This window comes from Bufo bufo, chromosome 3, assembly GCF_905171765.1.
Source record: "Bufo bufo chromosome 3, aBufBuf1.1, whole genome shotgun sequence".
Lineage (NCBI taxonomy): Eukaryota > Metazoa > Chordata > Amphibia > Anura > Bufonidae > Bufo > Bufo bufo.
Window position 1 is genome coordinate 489,508,603 of NC_053391.1, and position 27,490 is coordinate 489,536,092.

Genomic DNA, 27,490 nt, shown 5'->3' on the forward strand with positions numbered 1-27,490 from the left:
ATGCTCTTATTGTCTAAAACCAAAATATCTTTAAAAAAAAAAAAGAGACATATTAGGTATCGCCACATCCACAACGACCTGCTCTATAACAATACCACATGAGCTAACCCGTCTGGTGAACACCGTAAAAATAAAAATAAAATAACGTGCCAAAAAAATGTATTTTTAGCACCTTACAACACAAAAAGTGTAATACCAAGCGATCAAAAATTCATATGTGCCCCAAAATGATACCAATCAAACCGTCATATCATCCTTCAAAAAATGAGATCCTACATAAGACAATCGCCCCCAAAAATATATATATATGGCTTTCGGAAAATGGAGACACAAAAACATGATTTTTTTTCAAAAATGCTTTTATTGTGGAAATTTTTTTTTAAAAAATGCACATATTAGGTATCGCCGTGTCCGTAATTACCTGCTCTATAAAAATAGCATGTGATCCAACCCGTCTGGTGAACACCGTAAAAAATAAAAATAAAACATGTGCCAAAAAAGCAATTTTTTATCACCTTACATCACAAAGTGTAATACCAAGCGATCAAAAAGTCATATGTGCCCCAAAATGGTACCAATCAAACAGTCATCTCCTCCCGCAAAAAATTATACCCTACCTAAGACAATCGTCCAAAAAATGTCTTTTAGAAAATGGAGACACAAAAACATGTGTTTTTTTTTTACGCAACTACCTCTAGCAAATGATTTATATACAGCAGGAATAACCTTTATATATATATATATATATATATATATATATATATAAAACAATGGCAGCACATCAGGCCAAATATAAATATGGAGGTGCAGATCAATGGATCCGGCAACAAATCCAGGACAATTTAAGAATAAAAAATAATGACAGCACTCTCAGAAAAAAATTGTAAAAAGAAAAACACTTTATTCACGCCTGTGGTCACAATTAGGGATGCACGAACTTGTTGTGTTTTAAGTTCGGCGTAAAAGGTGCAGGTTCGGGTTATCTAAGAATTTTGTTATGGATTTCGTTACCATAGCGGAATCCATAACGGAATTCTTAGAAAATCTGAACCTTGTACGCAGAACTTGAAACACTAGTCGCAATGTTTCAGCTCATAGCTTAAAAAGAGATTCTGTGAATGAGCTGAAAATATTGCGACCACAGGAGTGAATAAAGTGTTTGAGAGTGCTGTTATATATATATATATATATATATACACTGCTCAAAAAAATAAAGGGAACACTTAAACAACACAATGTAACTCCAAGTCAATCACACTTCTGTGAAATCAAACTGTTCACTAAGGAAGCAACACTGAGTGACAATCAATTTCACATGCTGTTGTGCAAATGGGATAGACAACAGGTGGAAATTATAGGCAATTAGCAAGACACCCCCAATAAAGGAGTAGTTCTGCAGGTGGTGATCACAGACCACTTCTCAGTTCCTATGCTTCCTGGCTGATGTTTTGGTCACTTTTTAATGCTGGCGGTGCTTTCACTCTAGTGGTAGCATGAGATGGAGTCTACAACCCACACAAGTGGCTCAGGTAGTGCAGCTTATCCAGGATGGCACATCAATGCGAGCTGTGGCAAGAAGGTTTGCTGTGTCTGTCAGCGTAGTGTCCAGAGCATGGAGGCGCTACCAGGAGACAGGCCAGTACATCAAGAGACGTGGAGGAGGCCGCAGGAGGGCAACAACCCAGCAGCAGGACCGCTACCTCCGCCTTTGTGCAAGGAGGAACAGGAGGAGCACTGCCAGAGCCCTGCAAAATGACCTCCAGCAGGCCACAAATGTGCATGTGTCTGCTCAAACGGTCAGAAACAGACTCCATGAGAGTGATATGAGGGGCCGACGTCCACAGGTGGGGGTTGTGCTTACAGCCCAACACCGTGCAGGATGTTTGGCATTTGCCAGAGAACACCAAGATTGGCGCCATGTGCTCTTCACAGATGAAAGCAGGTTCACACTGAGCACATGTGACAGACGTGACAGAGTCTGGAGACGCCGTGGAGAACGTTCTGCTGCCTGCAACATCCTCCAGCATGACCGGTTTGGCATTGGGTCAGTAATGGTGTGGGGTGGCATTTCTTTGGAGGGCCGCACAGCCCTCCATGTGCTCGCCAGAGGTAGCCTGACTGCCATTAGGTACCGAGATGAGATCCTCAGACCCCTTGTGAGACCATATGCTGGTGCGGTTGGCCCTGGGTTCCTCCTAATGCAAGACAATGCTAGACCTCATGTGGCTGGAGTGTGTCAGCAGTTCCTGCAAGACGAAAGCATTGATGCTATGGACTGGCCCGCCCGTTCCCCAGACCTGAATCCAATGAGCACATCTGGGACATCATGTCTCGCTCTATCCACCCACTAATGTCACGTTGCACCACAGACTGTCCAGGAGTTGGCAGATGCTTTAGTCCAGGTCTGGGAGGAGATCCCTCAGGAGACCGTCCGCCACCTCATCAGGAGCATGCACAGGCATTGTAGGGAGGTCATACAGGCACGTGGAGGCCACACACACTACTGAGCCTCATTTTGACTTGTTTTAACCACCTCAGCCCCCAGTGCTTAAACACCCTGAAAGACCAGGCCACTTTTTACACTTCTGACCTACACTACTTTCACCGTTTATTGCTCGGTCATGCAACTTACCACCCAAATGAATTTTACCTCCTTTTCTTCTCACTAATAGAGCTTTCATTTGGTGGTATTTCTTTGCTGCTGACATTTTTACTTTTTTTGTTATTAATCGAAATTTAACGTTTTTTTTGCAAAAAAATGACATTTTTCACTTTCAGTTGTAAAATTTTGCAAAAAAAAAGAGATCCATATATAAATTTTGCTCTAAATTTATTGTTCTCATGTCTTTGATAAAAAAAAAATGTTTGGGTAAAAAAAAAATGGTTTGGGTAAAAGTTATAGCGTTTACAAACTATGGTACAAAAATGTGAATTTCCGCTTTTTGAAGCAACTCTGACTTTCTGAGCACCTGTCATGTTTCCTGAGGTTCTACAATGCCCAGACAGTACAAACACCCCACAAATGACCCCATTTCGGAAAGTACACACCCTAAGGTATTCGCTGATGGGCATAGTGAGTTCATAGAACTTTTTATTTTTTGTCACAAGTTAGCGGAAAATGATGATTTTTTTTTTTCTTACAAAGTCTCATATTCCACTAACTTGTGACAAAAAATAAAAAGTTCTATGAACTCACTATGCCCATCAGCGAATACCTTGGGGTCTCTTCTTTCCAAAATGGGGTCACTTGTGGGGTAGTTATACTGCCCTGGCATTCTAGGGGCCCAAATGTGTGGTAAGGAGTTTGAAATCAAATTCTCTAAAAAATGACCTGTGAAATCCGAAAGGTGCTCTTTGGAATATGGGCCCCTTTGCCCACCTAGGCTGCAAAAAAGTGTCACACATCTGGTATCTCCGTACTCAGGAGAAGGTGGGGAATGTGTTTTGGGGTGTCATTTTATATATACCCATGCTGGGTGAGAGAAATATCTTGGCAAAAGACAACTTTTCCCATTTTTTTATACAAAGTTGGCATTTGACCAAGATATTTATCTCACCCAGCATGGGTATATGTAAAATGACACCCCAAAACACATTCCTCAACTTCTCCTGAATACAGAGATACCAGATGTGTGACACTTTTTTGCAGCCTAGGTGGGCAAAGGGGCCCATATTCCAAAGAGCACCTTTCGGATTTCACAGGTCATTTTTTACTGAATTTGATTTCAAACTCCTTACCACACATTTGGGCCCCTAGAATGCCAGGGCAGTATAACTACCCCACAAGTGACCCCATTTTGGAAAGAAGACACCCCAAGGTATTCCGTGAGGGGCATGGCGAGTTCCTAGAATTTTTTATTTTTTGTCACAAGTTAGTGGAAAAAGGTTTTTTTTTTTTTTTTTTTTTCATGCTAAGTCTCATATTCCACTAACTTGTGACAAAAAATAAAAACTTCCATGAACTCACTATGCCCATCAGCGAATACCTTGGGGTCTCTTCTTTCCAAAATGGGGTCACTTGTGGGGTAGTTATACTGCCCTGGCATTCTAGGGGCCCAAATGTGTGGTAAGGAGTTTGAAATCAAATTCAGTAAAAAATGACCAGTGAAATCCGAAAGGTGCTCTTTGGAATATGGGCCCCTTTGCCCACCTAGGCTGCAAAAAAGTGTCACACATCTGGTATCTCCGTACTCAGGAGAAGTTGAGGAATGTGTTTTGGGGTGTCTTTTTACATATACCCATGCTGGGTGAGATAAATATCTTGGTCAAATGCCAACTTTGTATAAAAAAATGGGAAAAGTTGTCTTTTGCCAAGATATTTCTCTCACCCAGCATGGGTATATGTAAAATGACACCCCAAAACACATTCCCCACCTTCTCCTGAGTACGGAGATACCAGATGTGTGACACTTTTTTGCAGCCTAGGTGGGCAAAGGGGCCCATATTCCAAAGAGCACCTTTCGGATTTCACAGGTCATTTTTTACAGAATTTGATTTCAAACTCCTTACCACACATTTGGGCCCCTAGAATGCCAGGGCAGTATAACTACCCCACAAGTGACCCCATTTTGGAAAGAAGAAACCCCAAGGTATTCCGTGAGGGGCATGGCGAGTTCCTAGAATTTTTTATTTTTTGTCACAAGTTAGTGGAAAATGATGATTTTTTTTTTTTTTTTTCATACAAAGTCTCATATTCCGCTAACTTGTGACAAAAAATAAAAACTTTCATGAACTCACTATGCCCATCAGCGAATACCTTGGGGTCTATTCTTTCCAAAATGGGGTCACTTGTGGGGTAGTTATACTGCCCTGGCATTCTAGGGGCCCAAATGTGTGGTAAGGAGTTTGAAATCAAATTCCGTAAAAATTGACCTGTGAAATCCGAAAGGTGCTCTTTGGAATGTGGGCCCCTTTGCCCACCTAGGCTGCAAAAAAGTGTCACACATCTGGTATCTCCGTACTCAGGAGAAGTTGAGGAATGTGTTTTGGGGTGTCTTTTTACATATACCCATGCTGGGTGAGATAAATATCTTGGTCAAATGCCAACTTTGTATAAAAAAATGGGAAAAGTTGTCTTTTGCCAAGATATTTCTCTCACCCAGCATGGGTATATATAAAATGACACCCCAAAACACATTCCCCACCTTCTCCTGAGTACGGAGATACCAGATGTGTGACACTTTTTTGCAGCCTAGGTGGGCAAAGGGGCCCATATTACAAAGAGCACCTTTCGGATTTCACAGGTCATTTTTTACAGAATTTGATTTCAAACTCCTTACCACACATTTGGGCCCCTAGAATGCCAGGGCAGTATAACTACCCCACAAGTGACCCCATTTTGGAAAGAAGAGACCCCAAGGTATTCGCTGATGGGCATAGTGAGTTCATGGAAGTTTTTATTTTTTGTCACAAGTTAGTGGAATATGAGACTTTGTATGAAAAAAAAAAAAAAAAGAAAAAAATCATCATTTTCCACTAACTTGTGACTAAAAATTAAAAATTCTAGGAACTTGCCATGCCCCTCACGGAATACCTTGGGGTGTCTTCTTTCCAAAATGGGGTCACTTGTGGGGTAGTTATACTGCCCTGGCATTTTACAGGGGCCCTAATGTGTGGTAAGTAGGTAAATGACCTGTGAAATCCGAAAGGTGCTCTTTGGAATGTGGGCCCCTTTGCCCACCTAGGCTGCAAAAAAGTGTCACACATCTGTTATCTCCGTACTCAGGAGAAGGTGGGGAATGTGTTTGGTGGTGTCATTTTACATATACCCATGCTGGGTGAGAGAAATATCTTGGCAAAAGACAACTTTTCCCATTTTTTTATACAAAGTTGGCATTTGACCAAGATATTTATCTCACCCAGCATGGGTATATGTAAAAAGACACCCCAAAACACATTCCTCAACTTCTCCTGAGTACGGAGATACCAGATGTGTGACACTTTTTTGCAGCCTAGGTGGGCAAAGGGGCCCAAATTCCTTTTAGGAGGGCATTTTTAGACATTTGGATACCAGACTTCTTCTCACGCTTTGGGGCCCCTAAAATGCCAGGGCAGTATAAATACCCCACATGTGACCCCATTTTGGAAAGAAGACACCCCAAGGTATTCAATGAGGGGCATGGCGAGTTCATTGAAAAAAAAAATTTTTGGCACAAGTTAGCGGAAATAGATTTTTTTGATTTTGTTCTCACAAAGTCTCCCTTTCCGCTAACTTGGGACAAAAATTTCAATCTTTCATGGACTCAATATGCCCCTCAGCGAATACCTTGGGGTGTCTTCTTTCCAAAATGGTGTTATTTGTGGGGTGTTTGTACTGCCCTGGCATTTGAGGGTCTCCGCAATCATTACATGTATGGCCAGCATTAGGAGTTTCTGCTATTCTCCTTATATTGAGCATACGGGTAATGAGATTTTTTTTTTCCGTTCAGCCTCTGGGCTGAAAGAAAAAAATGAACGGCACAGATTTCTTCATTCGCATCGATCAATGTGGATGAAAAAATCTCTGCCAAAAAAAGAAAAAGGAGGGGAAAGGCGTCTGCCAGGACATAGGAGCTCCGCCCAACATCCATACCCACTTCAGCTCGTATGCCCTGGCAAACCAGATTTCTCCATTCACATCAATCGATGTGGATGAATAAATCATTGCCGGGATTTTTTTTTTTATATATACAAAGTGTTTGCCAAAGTATATGAACACCGCCACCTCCTCAGCTCATATGCCTCGGCAAACATATCTTTTACTGCAGAGGAGAAATCTCGTCTTGCAGCGCCGCATACACCGACTTGCGTGTAATCTGACAGCAGCGCAATGCTTCTGTCCGAATGCACATCAGTGCTGCAGCTGGTCGATCGGTTGGTCCACCTGGAAGGTAAAAAAAACAAAACAAAAAAGAAAAAACCAGGCCGCAAAGCAATAACTTTATTAACTTTAGAACAGAACATATTAACTTTTTTAAACTTTTTTAACTTTTTTACTTACCGGTAATTTTTTTTTTTTTTTTACCTTTATAGAACAAACCTCTCCTTCCCCATGGGACAATGTGCAAAGCGCAAACCGCCCAAAGATGTGGCGAAGTACGTTATGCACTTTATCCCAGGTGAAAGGAGAGGTTTGCAGCAGCTGTGAGAGAAAGGGCCCTAATAGCCCTGTGTGCCTGTCCTGGTGAGATGTGATCCCTATGCTAGGTGTACCTGTGTGTGGTACTTCTGGAAACACTCTCCTAAGCATAGGGCAGGGTGGTCCGGACAGTCAGGACAGAAATAGCGGGTGTCACGCCTTATTCCACTCCTGCTACAGACACAACATTTTTTTCGGGGTGGCGGTTGGGTTGAGGTACCAGCAACGACACTGGGGAAATGTCGCTCGTGTAGACGGCTAACTACACTGGTGGATGGGGCCACGGAACCTCCTGGGCAAAGGAGGTTCTCAATGATCTCTTCCTGGAATTTGAGGAAGGATCGTGTTCTCCCAGCCTTACTGTAGAGAACAAAACTATTGTAGAGCGCCAATTGAATTAAATATACAGACACCTTCTTATACCAGCGTCTGGTTCTGCGGGAAACTAAATAGGGAGCCAACATCTGGTCATTGAAGTCCACCCCTCCCATGAGCAAATTATAGTCGTGGACTGAGAGGGGCTTTTCAATGACACGGGTTGCCCTTTGAATTTGTATTGTCGTGTCTGCGTGAATGGAGGAGAGCATGTAAACGTCACGCTTGTCTCTCCATTTCACCGCGAGCAGTTCTTCGTTACACAAGGCAGCCCTCTCCCCCCTTGCAAGACGGGTGGTTACAAGCCGTTGGGGGAAGCCCACGCGACTAGTTCGCGCGGTGCCACAGGCGCAAATCCGTTCTAGAAACAAATGCCTAAAGAGGGCCACACTTGTGTAAAAATTGTCCACATAAAGATGGTACCCCTTGCCGAATAAGGGTGACACCAAGTCCCAGACTGTCTTCCCACTGCTCCCCAGGTAGTCAGGGCAACCGACCGGCTCCAGGGTCTGATCTTTTCCCTCATAGATCCGAAATTTGTGGGTATAGCCTGTGGCCCTTTCACAGAGCTTATACAATTTGACCCCATACCGGGCACGCTTGCTTGGGATGTATTGTTTGAAGCCAAGGCGCCCGGTAAAATGTATTAGGGACTCGTCTACGCAGATGTTTTGCTCAGGGGTATACAAATCTGCAAATTTCTGGTTGAAATGGTCTATGAGGGGCCGAATTTTGTGGAGCCGGTCAAAAGCTGGGTGGCCTCTGGGACGGGAGGTGGTGTTGTCGCTAAAGTGCAGGAAACGCAGGATGGCCTCAAATCGTGTCCTGGACATAGCAGCAGAGAACATGGGCATGTGATGAATTGGGTGCGTTGACCAATATGACCGCAATTCATGCTTTTTTGTCAGGCCCATGTTGAGGAGAAGGCCCAGAAAAATTTTAAGTTCGGAAACTTGGACTGGTTTCCACCGGAAAGGCTGGGCATAAAAGCTTCCCGGGTTTGCGGTTATAAATTGTGTGGCATATTGGTTGGTCTCTGCCACGACTAAGTCCAAGAACTCCGCAGTCAAGAACAGCTGAAAAAATCCCAGGGCCGTACTGATCTGAGCCGTCTCAACCCGAACTCCAGACTGGGCGGTGAAAGGGGGAACTACTGGTGCGGCTGAAGTTGGTGACTGCCAATCAGGGTTTGCCAGCACCTCAGGGATTCTAGGGGCTCTACGGGCCTGTCTGTGCGGTGGCTGCGACGGGGTAACTAGTGCACGTGCCACCGTACCAGCTTCAACTGCCCTTCTGGTGCTCGCTACTTCACCATGTTGTACGGCAGTGCTGGTACTAGGTCCAGGAAGGGCTGCGCTGCTGGTGTATGCCTCACCACGTGATCCGGCAGCAACAGCCCCACTCTGCTGCTCTTGAAGCGGATCCTGCATAACCTGTGGTCTAGCGACACGGGGCCGGGTACGCCTGGTGCTGCCAGGGACCTCAACCTCCTCGTCCGAACTTTGGGTCAGAGAGCCACTGCTTTCTACAGGTTCATATTCTGACCCGCTAGATTCGTCAGATGAGGGTTCCCACTCCTCATCCGACTGGGTCAGAATCCTGTAGGCCTCTTCAGAAGAATACCCCCTGTTTGACATTTGGACTACTAAATTTAGGGGTATTCCCTGAGACTACCCAAGAAAAAAAGCAAGCCTGTCTTACAAAGGGGAGGCTAGCGAAGTACCGGAGGCCGCTGCGGTTGATAAAAAATATCAAAACTGATTTTTTTATCGCCGCAGAGCGTGTAAAGTGAATGTGCAGTGATCAAAAAAAAATATTTTTTTGTCACTGCGGTGGGGCGGGCGTGGGTGAACGCACGTGTGGGCGACCGATCAGGCCTGATCGGGCAAACACTGCGTTTTGGGTGGAGGGCGAACTAAAGTGACACTAATACTATTATAGATCTGACCGTGATCAGTTTTGATCACTTACAGATACTATAAAAGTACAAATGCTGATTAGCGATACGCTAAACAGCGAATAAAAGTGACTGCGGTGCGGTGGGGTGGGCGCTAACTGACGCTAACTACCTAACCAAGGGGCCTAAACTATCCCTAAAACCTAACAGCCAATACTAGTGAAAAAAAAAAGTGTCAGTTTACACTGATCACTTTTTGTCTTTCACTAAGTGATTGACAGGGGGCGATCAAGGGGTTAATTTGGATGATGGGGGTGATGGATGGTGATCAGGGGCTAAGGGCAGTGTTTGGTGTGTACTCACAGTGATGTCTGCTTCTCTGCTGGATCCAACCGACGAAAAGGACCAGCAGAGGAGCAGAGAAGCCATATAACACATCATATTTACTAATATGATCTGTTATCTGGCTTGTGATTCGATTTTTTAAAAATCAGCAACCTGCCAGCGACGATCATTGGCTGGCAGGTTGCTGATGCAATAGTCCTTTAACTTTTGCCGGCCCGCGATGCGCATGTGACCGAAATCTCGCGTCTCGCGAGAGGACGCGCCGGCGCGTCCAGGAGGAATTAAACAACCACCTCCAGGACGCGTCTGTGCGTACAGCGGTCCGGAGGTGGTTAAGGACATTACATCAAAGTTGGATCAGCCTGTAGTGTGTTTTTCCACTTTAATTTTGAGTGTGACTCCAAATCCAGACCTCCATGGGCTGAAAAATTTAATTTCCATTTTTTAATTTTTGTGTGATTTTGTTGTCAGCACATTCAACTATGTAAAGAACAAAGTATTTCAGAAGAATATTTAATTAACTCAGATCTAGGATGTGTTATTTTTGTGTTCCCTTTATTTTTTTGAGCAGTGTATATATATATATATATATATATATATATATAGTCATTTTTCAAACTGGTGTAAAGTAGAACTGGCTTAAGCTACTTTGACATTAGTGTTTTTTGCGGATCCGTCATGGATTTGGAAAAAGGCTTCCGTTACAATAATACAACCGCATGCATCTGTCATGAACGGATCCGATTGTATTATGTCTTCTATAGCCAAGACAGATTCGTCATGAACTCCATTGAAAGTCAATGGTTGACGGATCCATTTTCTATTGTATCAGAGAAAACGGATCCATCCCCATTGACTTACATTGTGTGTCAGGATGGATCCATCTCGCACCGCATCCCAGGATGGACAGAAAGACGCTTCAGTCAGCGTTTTGGCGTCCGCCTCCAGAGCGGAATGGAGACTGATCGGAGGCAAACTGATGCATTCTGAGCGGATCCTTTTCCATTCAGAATGCAGTAGGGCAAAACTAATCCGTTTTCGACCGCTTTTGAGAGCCCTGAACGGATCTCAGAAACAGAAAGCTAAAATGCCAGTGTGAAAGTAGCCTTAGTTGTCCCTAGCAACCAATCAGAATCCATCTTTCATTTTTCACAGCTCCTTTGCTATGGCTTAGGCCCCTTGCAGAGGAAGGTTTGTCACACTGCGAGTCCTTAGCGCAGCTCCTGTCCTGGCCTCCCAGCACTGACGGGGTCACATAGCATTATATTGATTTATGATGCTATGTAACCCTTACAGTTCTGGAATGTATTGGATAACACGGACAGCATTATGCCAGTGTTATCCAATACATTCCAGACCTCTGAGGGTAACCAATATAATAATCAATATAATGTTTTGCGACCCCGTCAGTGCTGGGGTGCTGTGTGCGGCTCGTATGCAAGGGGCCTTATAACGCCATGTTTCTGACTGTAGATTGTTGCACTAACGTTATCAGCAGTTTTATTATGTGCTGCATTATGATAAGATATGGGGTTATGGATTTTTAGTGCACAAAGGTGTCCATAGCCTTTAAGTACTCTGTACTGAGGATTATGCTTACAAAATGAACAGTTTCCACATCAACGTTACCTTTGGGTATCTAATCTCTCAACCACATATCTGGTCTTTTTTCCATATATCTACTCCTTACTAATCTGTATGACTGCGTCTAAATACTATAATAGGTTTGTTCTGTGCAATGTCTCTTAAAGCTTCGTCCCTACTCAAAATATCCCAGTTATGGTATATAGTTCTGCGTATGACATCCGCCATACGGCTGTATTTAAATGAAAACATAAATCTGTTCTGTTTGCTCTGTCATTTCTTAGAAAAAAAACTTTTTAGATAATAAATCATCTTGGGTTAACTGTAATGCCTTTTAACATGGCCTGATGGAGGATTTTGGATGGATAACCCCTCTGCAATAAACGTTTCTTCAAATCCACAGCTTGGATCATATAGTCTTCTTCACGACTATTAAGCCTCCTAAGTCTAACAAACTGACCATAGGGGACTGCTGACTTAACACTTCGGGGGTGAAAGCTGTCGTAGTATAGAAGAGAGTTAGTCGCCGTGGGCTTCCTTTCTGTTTTTCTGTAAGCATCTAAGATTCAACGTATTAGTAATGTATTGATTTTAAATGTGTAATTTGGTATCGTTATGCTTGGTTGCATGTGCGCATGACAACCAGGATCGGCACTGGTACATAAGAATGATGCATGGACATCATGACGCTGGAAGGCCTGAGGAAGCGTATCTACGCAAAACAGCCGTCACCGCTGATGGTGCCAGGATCGGCACTGGTACATAAGAATGATGCATGGACATCATGACGTTGGAAGGCCTGAGGAAGCGTGTCTACACAAAACAGTCGTCGCCGCTGATGGTGCCTGTGTCTCGCATTGTACCCCTGCCGCCATTGTATTTTATGCGTCCTTTGATGAAAATTGGACGATCGCGGTGAATGCCATCATTTCTTCATTATTCTGATATTCTATTGGACTGTTTTTGGATTGAGCACTGCCGCTGTCCTCATGTGAGCTATCACTCCACCGTGTATGTCTCCGGTTTTGTGGATGCCTCGACACTGAGCAGTGCCATCTGGTACTTTTCTATATTTTGGTTGTTCCCAAAAATTGCCTGAAGTATCGGTCTGTGTAAAAGGACCTTTAGAAAGAGGAGTGTACATTTTTTCATTATATATTTTTTCTGTATTTAGGATCCACTTCTAGTTTTGGCAAAAAAATGGCTGAAAAATACTGACGTGGGAATGATGCCTTAGCCTTAGGGCTTGTTCACACGAACATAAGGGCTCTGTTCCCGTGCTGCGGGCTGCATACGGCGGTTCCGCAATACACGGGTCACCAGCCGCGTATAGTCTGCATCATGGATGCGGACCCAATTACTTGAATGGATCCGCAAATCCGAAGATTTGGTGCGGAATGGAATGGAAGCACGGAACGGAACCCCACGGAAGCACTATGGAGTGCTTCTGTGGTGCTCTGTTCCGTGCTTCCATTCCGCAAAAAGATCTCTACTTTTTTGGAGCTCAAAATCCTCTGCATAGTCATGGAGTTACAAAATACACTCACTTTGAATAAAAATACATCTGGTCCTTAGAAAGTCTTAAAATTAGGTATAGACAACCTCAGATGAATGGCACACAAGAGATTCCACCATTTCACTATTTATTTGGCTAAAATGGTAAAGGCATGTGTAAAAAAAACTAAGTCCACCCATGAATCAATAGCTTGTAGATCCACCTTTAGCATTAATACCTTGAATTAATCATTTTCTGTATGATGTTATCATTCTCTCACATTGTTCCAGAGGAGTTCTGTCCCACTCTTCTTTACAACGTTGAGGATTGTGAGCATTTGTTTATGCACAGCTCTCTTAAAGGGTTTCACCCATCTCATACATTGGTGGCATATTGCTAGGATATGCCACCAATGTTAGATAAATAAGGGTGCCACTTCAGGGTCCCACTCCTATCTCCAAAACATTCGCCCCAAAGTGAAGAACACTGCACCATGCATGAGGGTGTGCTGTCTATTCACTTCTATGCATGGCCATCTCTCCCCCTCACCTCTATGGGACAGTCAGAAATAGCCAAGCCAGCTGTATTTTCAATGCGCTTTCCTTTACTTTGGGGGATCCATTCTGAAGACAAGAGCGGATCCCAAAGGTGGGACCTGCTCCTATGTGACATTGTCTGTCTCAGTGTCTGAGATGTGAATACTCCTTTAATGCTCTGCCACAACCTTTACTGGGCCACTGCAGCACTTTGATTCTTTTATTTTTCAGCCCTTTTGTTGTAGATTTTCTGGTGTGCTTTGGATCGTTGTCCTGTTGCATGACCTAGATTGACAAGCTTAAGCTGTTGTATAGACGGCCTCACATTTGACTGCAGAATATTTTGGTATACAGAGGACTTCATGGCCTGTGAATTGGCCAGGTTCTGTAGCTAAAAAACAAGCATCACCTCTCACTTGACAGGTGGTATGAGGTGTTTGTGCTGATATGCTGTGTTTAGTTTTTGCCGAAAGTTTTTGCTGTGGATTAAGGCCAAACTTCTTCACTTTGGTCTTATCTGTCCAAAGAACATTGTTTTAGAAGTCTTGTGGTTTGTTCAGATGCAACAATGCAAACTAAAGCAGTACTGCCATGTTTTGTTTTGTTTTTAAAGAAAGAAAAGGTCTTCTCCTGGCAGCTCTTCCAAACAAGCCATACTCGTTCAGTCTTTTTCTACTTGTACTGTCATGAACTTGAAAATTTTAAAAACTAACTGAGGCCTGTAGAATCTCAGAAATAGTTCTTGGGGTTTTTGCTGTTTCTCTAAGCATTCCACGGGGTGAATTTGCTGAAAAGTACACTCCAGAGAATATTGTCAACTGTCTTGAATGTTTTCCACTTGTAAATAAACTTTCTCGCTATACAAAAATGTCAAACTTCAAATTTGGAAATGGCCTTATAACTGTTCCCAGATTGATAGGAGCAACAACTGCTTATCTAAGATCATTGGTGATGTCTTTCTTCCTTGACATTGTGTTAATACACAACTGAATGCTCCAGACCAGCAAATAATTCTGCTTTTATAGAGGTGGTCACACTTGCTGATGATCAGTTAATTAAAAGCATTTGATCAGCAGCACAATTGCCCTCTTAATTTCTATGGAAACAATAAGGGTGGCCACTTTCTGGCTACTGTTGACCAATGTGTTTTTAAGATCATTATATGGCACTTACTAAAGTAGCCTTTGTTGAAATTCTGTGCCATTTTCTATACTTCATAAGGTATGCCCCCTTGTTTGCCAAATCTTTTGTGATGTCCTCAGGGGAAGTCCTGACCTGTAAATAAAATAGCCGCAGATGGAGAGTCATGTAACCAGACATTACTCCATTCAAACACACGGCAAGTGCAGATGTCAGGTACAGTATATCCGAATGGAAGAGACTTCACATAGATGTGATTTGCCTGGTCATATGACCATCCATCAGCAGCCATTTTATGGATAGGAGCTACTTATGGAGAGCACAAAAGACTTGGCAAACAAGGGGGCATACCTTATGAAAGATAGAAAATGGTGCAGAATATCAACAAAGGCTATATTAGTAAGAGCTATATAATCATCTTACAAACACATTGATCAATATTAACTATACACTGCGTGCAGAATTATTAGGCAAATGAGTATTTTGACCACATCATCCTCTTTATGCATGTTGTCTTACTCCAAGCTGTATAGGCTCGAAAGCCTACTACCAATTAAGCATATTAGGTGATGTGCATCTCTGTAATGAGAAGGGGTGTGGTCTAATGACATCAACACCCTATATTAGGTGTGCATAATTATTAGGCAACTTCCTTTCCTTTGGCAAAATGGGTCAAAAGAAGGACTTGACAGGCTCAGAAAAGTCAAAAATAGTGAGATATCTTGCAGAGGGATGCAGCACTCTTAAAATTGCAAAGCTTCTGAAGCGTGATCATCGAACAATCAAGCGTTTCATTCAAAATAGTCAACAGGGTCGCAAGAAGCGTGTGGAAAAACCAAGGTGCAAAATAACTGCCCATGAACTGAGAAAAGTCAAGCGTGCAGCTGCCAAGATGCCACTTGCCACCAGTTTGGCCATATTTCAGAGCTGCAACATCACTGGAGTGCCCAAAAGCACAAGGTGTGCAATACTCAGAGACATGGCCAAGGTAAGAAAGGCTGAAAGACGACCACCACTGAACAAGACACACAAGCTGAAACGTCAAGACTGGGCCAAGAAATATCTCAAGACTGATTTTTCTAAGGTTTTATGGACTGATGAAATGAGAGTGAGTCTTGATGGGCCAGATGGATGGGCCCGTGGCTGGATTGGTAAAGGGCAGAGAGCTCCAGTCCGACTCAGACGCCAGCAAGGTGGAGGTGGAGTACTGGTTTGGGCTGGTATCATCAAAGATGAGCTTGTGGGGCCTTTTCGGGTTGAGGATGGAGTCAAGCTCAACTCCCAGTCCTACTGCCAGTTTCTGGAAGACACCTTCTTCAAGCAGTGGTACAGGAAGAAGTCTGCATCCTTCAAGAAAAACATGATTTTCATGCAGGACAATGCTCCATCACACGCGTCCAAGTACTCCACAGCGTGGCTGGCAAGAAAGGGTATAAAAGAAGAAAATCTAATGACATGGCCTCCTTGTTCACCTGATCTGAACCCCATTGAGAACCTGTGGTCCATCATCAAATGTGAGATTTACAAGGAGGGAAAACAGTACACCTCTCTGAACAGTGTCTGGGAGGCTGTGGTTGCTGCTGCACGCAATGTTGATGGTGAACAGATCAAAACACTGACAGAATCCATGGATGGCAGGCTTTTGAGTGTCCTTGCAAAGAAAGGTGGCTATATTGGTCACTGATTTGTTTTTGTTTTGTTTTTGTTTTGTTTTTGAATGTCAGAAATGTATATTTGTGAATGTTGAGATGTTATATTGGTTTCACTGGTAAAAATAAATAATTGAAATGGGTATATATTTGTTTTTTGTTAAGTTGCCTAATAATTATGCACAGTAATAGTCACCTGCACACACAGATATCCCCCTAAAATAGCTAAAACTAAAAACAAACTAAAAATTACTTCCAAAAATATTCAGCTTTGATATTAATGAGTTTTTTGGGTTCATTGAGAACATGGTTGTTGTTCAATAATAAAATTAATCCGCAAAAATACAACTTGCCTAATAATTCTGCACTCCCTGTAAAGTGGCCCAACCCCTTTAATTTTTCACACATGGCATTTTGTAAAAAAAATAATGACTCCCTTACTCTGACACTGAACCCCCAATTCCAACAAGGAACCCCACACCAAATATTTTGAGACTGGAAAATAAAAGGTATAGCCTCCATAGGTATCCTTGTTACATTTTACACAAAAACACACTTTTGTATTTCTTTCTGAACTACAAGATAAATTCCCCAGTATCAGCTTTTCATTTTTTCACCATCTCCAGTCTTCGAGCTATGCCATGAAAATACTATGCCACGTAACACCCCAAGAATAGACCTCCCAATTTAAGCCACTTATAGTGGAGCCGCTACGGCACTTGTATGACCCTAGTTTCATATGCTACTGGATAGGCCAATCAGTTGAATAATCCCTTAATTTCCTCCTGAACGCTAGACATGTGGAAATGCCTCTTAAATTAATCCAGAGGGCATACATCACTACCATAAGAGGTTATAAAATAGATATCTTCCCCACTTCTGCTTATTTTAAATGTGGTATTCTTGAAGCAAACTTATATCATTGTACATGGCAATGCTTGCACATACGGTATAACAGTTCTGGTTTGAAGCTTGCAAATTTACCACCCAACACCTAAACCCTAATACCCATTTGGATTCCATGTGGGCAAATATGGCCTGTATAGATAAAACGCAACACAATATACCCCAAAAGAACCTGAAATTATTGCATGTGGTATCAGTGAAAAAAACTATATTTCAAGTCTGGAAGCATCCTCTCCCCCCTCAGTCGCTCTTTTCTCTGAGAAGCTAAACTTTATTATGAGGGTGAACTGGATAGAGGCAGCCCAGAATAAAGAAAGGAAGGTGAAGTCGTTCTTTACAGTATGGGGTAAATACATTGCCTGGCTTCCTCCAGAGACTCACTCTAAACTGTACTTTTCTTTGACTAAGTGGTACAAGACTGGCCTATTGAGTAATGGTCCCCCAATCTCTGTCTCCTAACATCTCACTTCAAAGTTCTGATATTTCTGATGCCTTCTTACTCTTCTTCTGTCGGCCAAAAGTGGAGGTTTGTGCATTACTCCCATTCCTGCAGATAGTGGGCGCACTGAGATCAGACTGGGCTGCAGAATTTCTGAGCCCCATGAGATCACCCTCATACTGATACAGCAATACAGCGAGATAGGGACATTGTTTAATTAATTGGTTTTATTGGTTGGAACGTTCATTTCTCATGCTGTCTTGTCTACCTATTGTATATGCTCTCACTGTCCTGCCCCCCAGAGGACTCTATATACATGCAGAGATGAGTCCAGTGTTTGGGGTAGTGAGAGGGTTTCCAGCATGTGCTCAGGAGAAGCTCCTGGAGATCCATGATCTATAAATCATCTGCATGTTTAGCAGATCTTCTGGGACTGACAGGACTTTGTATTTCATACTGTAACACTGGGTTTTATAACCCTTTCACTGTAGATTTTATTGATGCAATCCCCTCAGATGCTGTGGCCGATTGTGAGAGCTGTTCATTGTGGTAGCCTAAGTCCCTCCAAAGGATCTGAGGTTAAAATAGCGATAGTTCCTATAGAGCATTTCTTGTGGCAGGGCTCTACAGGAATGTATTCAAGGTCCCAGAGGCTTCAATGGTAATTTATTCCAGTCTATGGGACAAACAATCTAATAATTGCATGTTCAAGTCTTCTAACAGAACATAATATAAGTGAAGAAAAAGTTAAATAAAAAGTTTGTAAAAATATAAAAATGAAAACCGCTATTTTCCACATAATAAAAATAAACAATAAACACGCTCAAACTATTAAAATATAAATGTATTTATGCCATTCAATGAACACAGTAATGGGGCAAAATATCAAGAAGGCCAATTCACAATTTTTTTCCACTTCACCTCCCTCTCAAAGAAAAAATATTTTTTTCAATGTCTTTATTTTTCTGTGTTAAAACACAAGAAAAAACATATAATTTTGGTATTGCAGTAATCGTACTGAATCGGAGAATGAAGGTAATATTGCATTTTTTTTCACCCCACAATAAAATAAAAAAGTTCTGGCTTCTGGAAGGCGAGAAGTAAAAAAATGAAATTGCAAAAACAGAAAATCGTCCTGTCCTTAAAGGGAACCTGTCATGTGGATATTTGATTATAATCTAACTACACTGCTCAAAAAAATAAAGGGAACACTTAAACAACACATTGTAACTCGAAGTCAATCACACTTCTGTGAAATCAAACTGTCCACTTAGGAAGCAACACTGAGTGACAATCAATTTCACATACTGTTGTGCAAATGGGATAGACAACAGGTGGAAATTATAGCTAATTAGCAAGACACCCCCAATAAAGGATTGGTTCTGCAGGGGGTGACCACAGACCACATCTCAGTTCCTATGCTTCCTGGCTGATGTTTTGGTCACTTTTGAATGCTGGCGGTGCTTTCACTCTAGTGGTAGCATGAGACGGAGTCTACAACCCACACAAGTGGCTCAGGTAGTGCAGCTTATCCAGGATGGCACATCTATGCGAGCTGTGGCAAGAAGGTTTGCTGTGTCTGCGAGCGTAGTGTCCAGAGCATGGAGGCGCTAGCAGGAGACAGGCCAGTATATCAGGAGATGTGGAGGAGGCCGTAGGAGGGCAACAACCCAGCAGCAGGACCGCTACCTCCGCCTTTGTGCAAGGAGGAACAGGAGGAGCACTGCCAGTGCCCTGCAAAATGACCTCCAGCAGGCCACAAATGTGCATGTGTCTGCTCAAGCGGTCAGAAACAGACTCCATGAGGGTGATATGAGGGCCCGACGTCCACAGGTGGGGGTTGGGCTTACAGCCCAACACCGTGCAGGACGTTTGGCATTTGCCAGAGAACACCAAGATTGGCAAATTCGCCACTGGCGCCCTGTGCTCTTCACAGATGAAAGCAGGTTCACACTGAGCACATGTGACAGACGTGACAGAGTCTGGAGACGCCGTGGAGAACGTTCTGCTGCCTGCAACATCCTCCAGCATGACCGGTTTGGCATTGGGTCAGTAATGGTGTGGGGTGGCATTTCTTTGGAGGGCCGCACAGCCCCTTCATGTGCTCGCCAGAGGTAGCCTGACTGCCATTAGGTACCGAGATGAGATCCTCAGACCACTTGTGAGACCATATGCTGGTGCGGTTGGCCCTGGGTTCCTCCTAATGCAAGACAATGCTAGACCTCATGTGGCTGGAGTGTGTCAGCAGTTCCTGCAAGACGAAGGCATTGATGCTATGGACTGGCCCGCCCGTTCCCCAGACCTGAATCCAATTGAGCACATCTGGGACATCATGTCTCGCTCTATCCACCAACATCACGTTGCACCACAGACTGTCCAGGAGTTGGCAGATGCTTTAGTCCAGGTCTGGGAGGAGATCCCTCAGGAGTCCGTCCACCACCTCATCAGGAGCATGCACAGGCGTTGTAGGGAGGTCACACAGGCACGTGGAGGCCACACACACTACTGAGCCTCATTTTGACTTGTTTTAAGGACATTACATTAAAGTTGGCTCAGCCTGTAGTGTGTTTTTCCACTTTAATTTTGAGTGTGACTCCAAATCCAGACCTCCATGGCTTGAAAAATGTGATTTCCATTTTTTTTTTTGGTGTGATTTTGTTGTCAGCATATTCAACTATGTAAAGAACAAAGTATTTCAGAAGAATATTTAATTAACTCAGATCTAGGATGTGTTATTTTTGTGTTCCCTTTATTTTTTTGAGCAGTGTAATTATATACAATCATTAACTACTAAAAAGTACCTTAGATGTATTCACTTACTGGTGTGACAGATGGTTAACTCATAATATACACACAAAGATGCCACATGCCGCATGCTAATGAGCTCATTTGAGTCCAGCGTTTTTTTAATTCAGAGATATAGCCACTCCCCTGCCCACCTGCTGCTGATTCATATGGAAAAAAACTGTCAATCAGCAGCAGGTAGGCGGGATGAGTCAGGAGCTCATAAATATTCAGGACTCATCATTATCAGCTTGAGCTTTTTAATACAAGATGTTGGCAGATTGACTGGGTCAATTAAAGAAAGTGACCCAGCATTTTGTTAAGAGAATCAGTCACTTATTTATGTTGCCCTTAGTTAGGACACCATAAAACTGGTGACAGGTTCCCTTTAAAGGTTTAAGACATTCTAAGTGCCAGATATTTTTATATTGATATGTAAAACCATAGAATTCAAAGAGGGTATACTTTCTTTTTCTCATGACTGTACCTCTAAATGGGTATTCCCATCTTAAACATTTATGCCTGCAGGTTCCACTCCCAGTACTCTTACCAGCCAATTCACAGCAACTGATGTCTCCATGGAATTCGGTGAGGAGATAGCTGCACTTGCTCTCTGCATTGAACTCTATATGAATCCCACTTTAAGTCTTGTAAATTAATGTTGAATATAGCTACGTTGACAGACATAGATAGATGATAGGTAGAGAGATAGATAGATTGATAGATGATAGGTAGATAAATACAGTAGATAAAGGATAGATAGGTAGATAGATAGATAGATAGATAGATAGATAGATAGAAGATATATAGATATCATGATCCCATCAGTGCCCATTCATGATTTGACTTAGCAATCAAATGATGGTATCGCCATACTACAATAGCCATTACCTGATAACATAAATAGTATTCCAGTCAAAAAGGCAACTTTTGCTTTCATTTGATCAGAGCCTCCTATTCTTGTACATTTCATGCCAACAAAACCAAACACTGTGCCGAAGAATCCCAAGCATATGGCTATAATCATCAGTGCTCTGCAGGCTTGTAAAAATCCTGGCGGTTAGAAGCAAGTAAAATAGTCACTATCAGGTGCAAAAAACAGTATATGGTACAGGCAAGGTATAGTAAAATCCCCAAACGAATGAGGTTAACAAAGAAACACAGTGGCAATAATAATATGTTGAACAAATGCACTTCAAATATTCTAATGTTCACCCTAAATATCCTTAATGTTTTGCTGATTGTCATTGTGCTCAGTAAAAGGCAGAACCGAGTGTTAGAGTGAAGGCTGTATTATACTTTACAGGGGGAACAGAAAATATTGAGTACACCAATACGTATAATGAGCTACTGTTGAAATGGGAACTATGAAACTAATTGTAATTGACATATAAAAGTGCAGAAAATCTTCCCCTGATACTAGTTTATGTATTACTAGACAGTACATTTATATTCTTTACCTTCTGGCCTCTGAAATCTATACTATAATATACACTCACCTAAAGAATTATTAGGAACACCATACTAATACGGTGTTGGACCCCCTTTTGCCTTCAGAACTGCCTTAATTCTACGTGGCATTGATTCCACAAGGTGCTGATAGCATTCTTTAGAAATGTTGGCCCATATTGATAGGATAGCATCTTGCAGTTGATGGAGATTTGAGGGATGCACATCCAGGGCACGAAGCTCCCGTTCCACCACATCCCAAAGATGCTCTATTGGGTTGAGATCTGGTGACTGTGGGGGCCATTTTAGTACAGTGAACTCATTGTCATGTTCAAGAAACCAATTTGAAATGATTCGAGCTTTGTGACATGGTGCATTATCCTGCTGGAAGTAGCCATCAGAGGATGGATACATGTTCTCATTCTGTTTACGCCAAATTCGGCCTCTACCATTTGAATGTCTCAACAGAAATCGAGACTCATCAGACCAGGCAACATTTTTCCAGTCTTCAACAGTCCAATTTTGGTGAGCTCGTGCAAATTGTAGCCTCTTTTTCCTATTTGTAGTGGAGATGAGTGGTACCTGGTGGGGTCTTCTGCTGTTGTAGCCCATCCGCCTCAAGGTTGTGCGTGTTGTGGCTTCACAAATGCTTTTCTGCATACCTCGGTTGTAACGAGTGGTTATTTCAGTCAACGTTGCTCTTCTATCAGCTTGAATCAGTCGGCCCATTCTCCTCTGACCTCTAGCATCCACAAGACATTTTTGCCCACAGGACTGCCGCATACTGGATGTTTTTCCCTTTTCACACCATTCTTTGTAAACCCTAGAAATGGTTGTGCGTGAAAATCCCAGGCACTGAGCAGATTGTGAAATACTCAGACCGACCCGTCTGGCACCAACAACCATGCCACGCTCAAAATTGCTTAAATCACCTTTCTTTCCCATTCTGACATTCAGTTTGGAGTTCAGGAGATTGTCTTGACCAGGACCACCCCCCTAAATGCATTGAAGCAACTGCCATGTGATTGGTTGACTAGATAATTGCATTAATGAGAAATAGAACAGGTGTTCCTAATAATTCTTTAGGTGAGTGTATATTCAGTAGTGTGAACCTATTCTGCAGGGCTGTACAGAGAATGTCATTATTCACATCAGTCCTTGTCTATTGTGAGGCCCTCAATCTAATTTCCATAATATCTCAAGCACACATATAGTCTTTTCTTGGAGGGCGGGAGGAAAACCTACACCAATGTGAGTAATAATAATCTCTCTACAGCCCTGCAGGACATTTTGGTGCTCTATACATTAATAATTTAATAATAAGAACTCTATCCACATTTGAATCCAGGTCCCCAGTCTTGCAAGGCAACAATGCTAACTACTTAGAGATCATAGCACGACATAAAGTTTATTATTTTAACTGAAATATTTGGAGGATTGTATCTATAATATGAACTTAGAATCTAAAACCTGGTAATAATAGAAAAGTCAATCCAAACAATTTATCTTTTATCCATTCATTAGAAAATAAAGGTGTATAGTGAATAGTGTACAGTAAAATGAAAGACAATCTGTACAAAGTTTAAAACCAGCATTGAACAGTACATATTAATGAATAGCAAATAAAATTATTAAAATCTTAGACAGCACAATAGTAACATGCCTTTACAGTGCCTTTAGATGCCACGTCGATATAAGAAGCAACTTATATTTCTTGATCTGCTAGATAATTTCTACAGTTACTACACATATTTTTAGTAACTTACCTATATCTGTATATTATGTTCTCTTTCCTTCCAGCTAGAGAGAAAAAGCCATTAGGACCCTGATCACAAAAAAAAATCTGTTTCCTATGGGGGTCAGTTTTTTGTTCTTCTACATCAATTTTGCTACTGAGTGTCTTCCCAAGCAAAATGTTGTATACCATATTTCCAGGTCTGACTATGGACACTGGATAGGTGAAAAAAGTGCACAACTTTTCCATCATTTGTGTCCAACCAGCTAGAAGCAATTGAGATATTTGAATGCCCCCCTAAATACTGTATGTGATGTCAAACGCTAGGAACCCCCCAAAAATACTTGATTTATATAGTTTGTGAGCAAATAATCTATGTAATATAAAGTACTTTTGTGTAAAAAAGGACAAAAGTATTATCGGAGTGATATCTGTATTGGCTAAATAGACAAATTATACTTGCAAGCTTTCAGAAACATACGTATGACCCTTCATCAGTCAGGTTTACAAAAGAATGATTGAAAAAATAGAAAGAACAAAAGGATCAAGCAAGTTGAAATCCAAATTGGGGAAATCGGGGGAGAGTTAAGAGGCCCCCAGCCATAGTGGATGTTCAGCTGATCCCGCCAAAATGTTTGGCCACCTTTAGTAATCACCTCTATTGCCCTTCCACCTGTAACAGTGAGGGCTAAGTTATACCAACAGATTTTGGTCAGGTGGCCACACTCAGTCCAACTATTGGTCTTATTGGACAGATATTGGTCAGATAATCTGTTGGTGTAATATAGCCCTAAATTTAGCTTTATAACTTTTGCTTATTTTAATGATGAGGCACGCCATGTACAATGGCTTAGTATGACATTTTTTATATGGTGTGCTCGCATTTCAGTCATTCATCTGTAAATACACCTGATGAAGGGACCTCTGTCATCTAAAAGTTTGAAAATATATTTTTCTGGTTTAACCAATGGCAGCATTACTTTTATGAAACTGCTTTTCTTTTTTTTAAACAAAAGTATTTTACATATTATGGCTAATAGTGGACCATATTAGTGTTACTGAGCAAACAATATCATAATAATTTTATAGACTTTAATACGTTTTAGCTTTAAATATGAGTATTCACTAAAAGCCGTGGCTTTTTATCTGAAGATATTCTCTTTAATTATACAGCCCCAGCATAATTCCCCATACTGTATTTAACAAAAAGTTTCCTTGGATGACAGAAAATAAAAAAAGACCTAACATATGAAAGAAACAGAAGACCTTCTTACCTTCTACATGAAAGATGGTTAAGTGAGGTCGACAGTGATATGAGCCCAAAGCATTTCCCGCACAGTTCATCCACAAGCCCTGGAACACCCAAGTGGCCGTGATAACAGAGCTGGCTCGGCTAGTCACTCTCCATTCGTTTGAAACAACTGCACCAATTGCTGCTCCGGTTCCACAAATGCAAAACATCAATGCAATAATTTGAAATCCAGACATATCCGACAAGAAAGATGAAGAAATCCTCAACGAACTGTTTTAAAAGCTCTGGTGGTCTGAAGGCCTAATTACATTATAAGGACGCTACACAAACATCTTGTCCTTGTAAAACATGGTTTTCTTTTCTCACAGGAGTAATCCTTGCTGAGGGGCAAAGTACATTTCACTGGAGGTGAAGCACTGGGGCAAGTAAGGCTACCATGTATTAATGAACGGATTAATGTGTTATGAGCACTATTGAAATGATCCAGATGTACCATCCTTGGGCTGATAAATATAGAAGGAATCATTTACATTGTGCAGACAGTAGAATTGAATTAAAATTACTTTATACAGTCATGAAAATTTTAATTAACGTTAAGGTAAACTTGGAAACAAAGTCCAAACTAATGATTAATTGAGAAATAGGGCTGCTCTTAATCATAGTTGATGGTTAAAAAGGGCAAAACTCCTGAAGTTGCTGGCAGCACAAAACTAAAGCTATAAGCTACATAGATGGGCTGTAGTCTTCAGAGAAGTGCCTATGTTCTTATGTCTCTATGTGATGATCAGTGTTAATATTGTTTTAGATATCATGTTGCCAGTTTTCAGCCATATTCTAGAATTATTATTTTTTAAACATGATGTAAAACACAGGGCAGAAGTTTCGGCCCACAATGCTGTTTAGTGCAGTCAAAAGCCAGCACTGGCAGTATGGAGGCTCAGTTACTTGAGGTTAGCAGGGACTGGCAGCACTAGGGTTCAAATTCAACCAAGGTCAACATCTGTAACGAGTTTCTATCTCCTCTTATGTGTGAAATATGTTGGCACTACACAGGGTGATTCAAAAAGAATGGTGAAAAATGATAGTCTTCGTATTCATAACAGAACATAACACAAATTTATTAGCATGAAAAGACCCACTATCTTCACAACTTTTATCTATACACTACAAATATTTGATGTGAGGGCCGTGGTGGCACAGTGGAGCTCACGTACTTACTTTTCTCTGCTCCAGCAGCGAGCCCGGCCTCTCTTTGGTGGCATAGCCCAGGTCATTCTGTTGCTGTGGCAACCAGCCCCCTGACAGTCAGGCTGGTTAGCCTATCAGGGAGCAGGGATACCGAGACAATCAGGCTTGGTGCTGACGTCACTTGCTTATTGTCAGTGAGAGATTTAAACAGGCAGCTGTGATTAGTCTTCATTGCCTCACTATTGTTTGTACATTTTGTGACACCAGGATCCTGACTTATGCTTTGACTTTGACCTTGCCTCTGACGGCCAATTATATTTTTGATGTCACCTCCTGGTATAGACCCTGTCTGTTATTTGACTCTGAAGTTTTACCTTCTGGTTCTGCCTTTGTCAGTCAGTGTCTACCCCATTTTTTCTAGGCCCCTGACCTTAGTTAAGTTAGGGACCATCACCAAGTTGGGGGCCGTCATTTAGGGCAGATCTTCCAAGTAAATAGGGACATTGGTGTAGGTGGAGTTTAGGGCACAGTGTTAGATCTGGTGATCGTGAAGACCAGCACAACATTGGGTGAGTTTCATTCAATTATCGTATCTTCCTCTATCTGTGGCATAAACCATCCCTTAACATTTCTTGGTGGGAGTGGCCAGTAACAGTATACTTGGCAAAAAATAAAAGGACCGTAGACTTTGTGCCTGCTAATTGCACAGAGCATGATAAATTTGGATGGGTCCTTCATGTGCTCGATAAGGGCATATGGGTTTTCTGAATCTCAGATTCTAACGTTGTGGTAAATGACCTTGCAACTGAGGTGAAAGGTAGCCTCATTACTGAATATCAGCCTGGCAGCGAGTTCCTCCTCTTCCAATCGACCCTGTAAGTTAATGCAAAAGTCATGGTGTTACAGTTTTTATCATCTGATTTCAGCTCCTGAAGAATTTTTAATGTGTATGGCTTACAATGCAGATGATTTTGTAAGATACGTCATAACGTGGTTTGTGGCACTTGTAGTTCCATACTAGTCAGCCTGGTCGAATTTATAGGTCTATGCTCGTATACGGCTTGAATCCTGTTTTCCCATGACATAAACAGCCAGTGATTTCAAATCTTGGGCAACCAAACGATAGTACAAATAATAATGTGTGGTACCAATGTATACCGCACCAAACTAAGAAAACCACACATATAGTTGAAATGCATACTTTATTGTATTATATCAAAGTTGGACATACAGTAATTAGATAAAATCAATTATAAATTGCAGTGCAGATGAGCGCTATGTAAAATGGTGCCCCAACCAGACGCTAGGTCTGTGAAAGCCCAAAGACTAAATCCCCTTACATACAATAATGGGGCATATGTATGGAGTCTTTCCTTCACAACAGGTAGAGTTGAGGTACAGCAACAGCTAAATCAGTCAGTATGGATCAAAAATAAGCAGGCTATACTCTAGAGAGGCGCATAAGCATGGTGGTTACAGTTCACTTAACAAGAAGAGAAAATAGTTCATAATACAATGGTTACAGTTACAGATGCTGCTGATGGTGGGTTTCTACAGGCACACTTCTTAGACTAGTGGACTGTTTGGGGTACTGAATAC

The 27,490-nt window shown here is 42.0% G+C and overlaps 1 protein-coding gene across 1 annotated transcript in view; it reads right to left on the reverse strand.

Moving 5' to 3' along the window:
* Positions 1 to 25,161, reverse strand: part of CLDN10 (claudin 10) — a 65,962-nt gene extending 40,801 nt beyond the window's left edge. Inside the window, exons 1-2 of the mRNA XM_040425311.1 lie at positions 24,726 to 25,161; positions 21,159 to 21,320 (exon numbers count right to left, since the gene is read on the reverse strand). Of these exons, the coding sequence (XP_040281245.1) occupies positions 21,159 to 21,320; positions 24,726 to 24,939 (376 nt within the window). The 5' untranslated portion in view covers positions 24,940 to 25,161. The remainder of the gene's footprint in view (positions 1 to 21,158; positions 21,321 to 24,725) is intronic.
* Positions 25,162 to 27,490: the final 2,329 nt, after the last annotated feature.